The sequence below is a fragment of the Octodon degus genome, unplaced genomic scaffold (assembly GCF_000260255.1).
Source record: "Octodon degus isolate 3935 unplaced genomic scaffold, OctDeg1.0 scaffold00042, whole genome shotgun sequence".
Taxonomy (NCBI): Eukaryota; Metazoa; Chordata; class Mammalia; order Rodentia; family Octodontidae; genus Octodon; species Octodon degus.
In genome coordinates this window covers 2,351,489-2,354,651 of record NW_004524618.1, presented here as the reverse complement: position 1 = coordinate 2,354,651, position 3,163 = coordinate 2,351,489, and the positions used below count along the sequence as shown (strand labels likewise).

The window sequence follows — 3,163 nt, the reverse complement described above, 5'->3', positions numbered from 1 at the left end:
GCATGTGGTGCTGGGGGATTGAACCGCGGTCCCTGTGCTTTGCTAAGCTTGTTCTAAGTAGGTGCTTTAGACCACTGAGCCATCTCACCAGCCCCATAAAAGTCATTTAGAAGAGTGAAAGTGGACCTGCGCACCTGCAGTTCCAGCCACTGGAAGGCCTCTCTGCACCATACCCAGTGTGACCTTATCTTACAAATTAAAAAAAAAATGATTTTAGAAGGCAGGGTTGGGCCAGAGATTTAACTTAGTGGCAACAGCACCTGCCTGGCAAGCGTGAGGTCTTGAGTTCGATTCCTGTTACTCAAAAATAGGCAGGCAGACAGGAGAGCAGGGTGTAGTTCAGCACTTCCTGTGTCAGTTCCACGTCGGAGGGGCGGGTGTGCTGTGGGCGAGCGCCAGCCAGGTGCGGTGTCCCGGCCTCAGGAGCGCCTTGGATCTGGGGCAGCGCTCACTCCATTCCAGGCGCAGGTGGTTCGATTCGGGAGGTGTCAGCGCTGTTGCCTGTCCTCCGTGACCCCACCTCAGGTTCTCTCTAAGCGGAGCCCCTAACTTGAGGCCTGGGGCTCCCAGGTTAGGGTGCGAGGGCGGAGTCAGGGGCCGCCCCCTCTGCGGTGGCTCTCCCACCCTTGCTACCCAGGCGCTGCCCTCGAGGGTGAGGCCGGCCACCAGGCGCCGCCACCTGCCCAGTGCAGCAGCTGAGTCAATATTTTCCTGTCTCTGCTGCGCTCACATTCAGTTATTTGTACTAACAGCAGCCCCTCCTTCCCCCACCGTGAACCAAGGCAGCGTGGTGTCCCCTCGCGTGGGAGCGCTGCCTCGGATTTTCAGGGAGCTGGCAGTCTAGGACCAGAGAGTCTAGAAGGAAAAGGCGAGTTCCGTGGCGCCTCTGGGTGCAGGTGGGGCGGCCGTGGGGGGCTGAGTGCTGAGCTGTGCAGACAGGCATGAGGCTGTCGTCCGTCCCCGTCCCTGTCCCCGTGTGTCCCCCCCATCCTGCAGTATGGTAAAGTCTTGCTGTCTCCTGGCAGGTGAGCATTTTTTTTTTCCTGGAAACTAATTAGCTACTAAAATTAAACATGCTTTTTTTAAAAATTTATCCTTTTCATGAAATGGCTTTAAAATTGGCCTCAGCTTTTCCAAGAGCAGCGCTGACCCAGTTCCAATTGGAGACCTTGGGAAGCCACCTTCCTGCTGCCACCAGCCACTGTGGGCAGGGCCTCTAGGCACCTGGTGGAGCCTGAGTCACTGTCAGCACAGGTGCTGGGCAGAGCAGCGGGCAGAGGGATATGTTGTTTATGGGATTAAGGCTCTGCGCGGCCAGGGTGTCAGCTGAGACTTCTTACCGTAAGCTGTCTCAGCTGCTCGGGTGCCCAGCTCTGCGCATGGGGAAGGAGCAGCCTGGAATTTGCTCTGGGCACCTGTGGGACTGACAGCGCAGGCCACCCGAGTCACTGCAAAGGGTGCTGAAAAGGAGGTCGAGGCCCACGAGCCTGGCATCCACGAGGAGCTGTGCCACCTGCAGGGTGACAGTAGGCACTGTGTGGTTTTTGCCTGTCCTCTCCAGCCTTCCAAGGGACGCTCCTTTTAAGGTTACTCACTGTGCCTTTCAGGGAAACTCTTCCCTGTCCCTCTGCTTGGGCCACTTAAGCCAGCAGACAGCAAGATGGGCTCCTGCAGGCATGCTCAGGGCTGGAGGGAAGTAACCGTGCTGCTGCAGGGAGTTTGTTTTTCCAAAAACAATTTCATTTAACTGAAGTGTCCACTGTCACACTGTAAACACACTGGGGCACCAGAAGGGTGGCTTACTGAATTTAATGCCCAGCAAAGGTCAGCATTTAGAAAAAGCCAAAAATGGCTGGAATCTTTCCTGATAGCTCTTCAGTCAGGCCTGGACCCAGCAGATGTGTTTGTTTTTTCAGAGGGACTTCCCAAGGCCTCATCTCAAGTTCAGGCTCCACGGCTCCTTTCCCTGCAGTGGGGGCTCCTCCTCCCAAGAGGTCGCTGGTCACCCAGGTGACCCTGGCATTGGAGGTCCCTGGAGGGAGGGCAGGGGCCCTGCCCTGGTGGAGGGTGCTGGGCCTTTTTTGCGCTAATGTTGTCTTTGTCATTTTCCTCAAAGGATGGCATGAACTGGGTCTGCAAAAATGTGAATGCAAAGAAGAAATAAAATCTAGACAAATGGAGATGCAGGAGCTGCGGGAGCCGAGTCCAGTGCTGGAAACACTGCTTTGCTGCTTTCTGCCCAAGTGCTTTTCCGTCTGTGTACAGCGACAGCTGTTTGAAGAGAGGGAGCAACACAGCTTAAAGAGAATCCCCATTCCAGCAGTAGATTTAACTGATCTCTGAGGTTCAGTATCATTTTTCAAATAAAGGAATTATATTATTTCCTCTGCATAATTGAAATAGTATTAAATGTCTCAAAGCACATGACTAGAAAATGAGATCTTTTAAATGAGCAAGAGATTACATCGCAGTTTAGACAATTCCAATGGGCTTTTTTCTTGCAAAAAAAAAAAAGGAAGAGCTGCTTATGCTGAGTTCATTTATTTGCTGACCTGTCCCTTCGTTCCCTCTGTGTCTGAAGCACAGACAGCATTCCCTGTGCCGGCTGGGGACTTTTCTGGTCATCCCTGACTAGGGCGAGGGAAGGGGGGTGACAGCAGATGATTAAACCATCCTGTCATGCAGGTAGGAGACTGTAATCTCACCCTTTGCACAAGAGAAAAATCCCCCCTTGTCAACAGGTCACCCCACCCCCGCCTGCCTCACAGGGAGCAGATGCTTATGACTTTCGACTGTAATGACATCTGGAATGTAAGGAGGGTGGGAGGTTTAATTCCAGAAAAATTACAAGGTCCTTAGAAAGCCCTCACTCGGAGGGTTTAGGCGGGCGCAAGCAGGCTCTCTCCAGTTCAGCGGAGCGCGGAGCGGCCGCTCTGAGATTAGCCTGCTTCTCCCGGCTAGCCTATGGACGGAGTTTCTAAAGCGCAAAGAATTCTGTGTTGAAATGATCACAATAGTCCACTGCTATCAGATTTTAAAAATAAATGCAGCTTTACCATGGACTGGCTCCACCGAGATAGGCCAGGCAGATCGATTTTGAGACGAGATCAATTCTTACAGTGCGAGGAGGAGGAGGAGGAGGAGGAGGAGGAGGAAGAGGAGG

General features: G+C 53.2%; 1 protein-coding gene across 1 annotated transcript in view; it reads left to right on the top strand.

Moving 5' to 3' along the window:
- Positions 1-2,422, top strand: part of Arl3 (ADP ribosylation factor like GTPase 3) — a 46,464-nt gene extending 44,042 nt beyond the window's left edge. Inside the window, exon 6 of the mRNA XM_004631488.3 lies at positions 2,117-2,422. Within this exon, the coding sequence (XP_004631545.1) occupies positions 2,117-2,164 (48 nt within the window). The 3' untranslated portion in view covers positions 2,165-2,422. The remainder of the gene's footprint in view (positions 1-2,116) is intronic.
- The last annotated feature ends 741 nt before the right edge of the window (positions 2,423-3,163 follow it).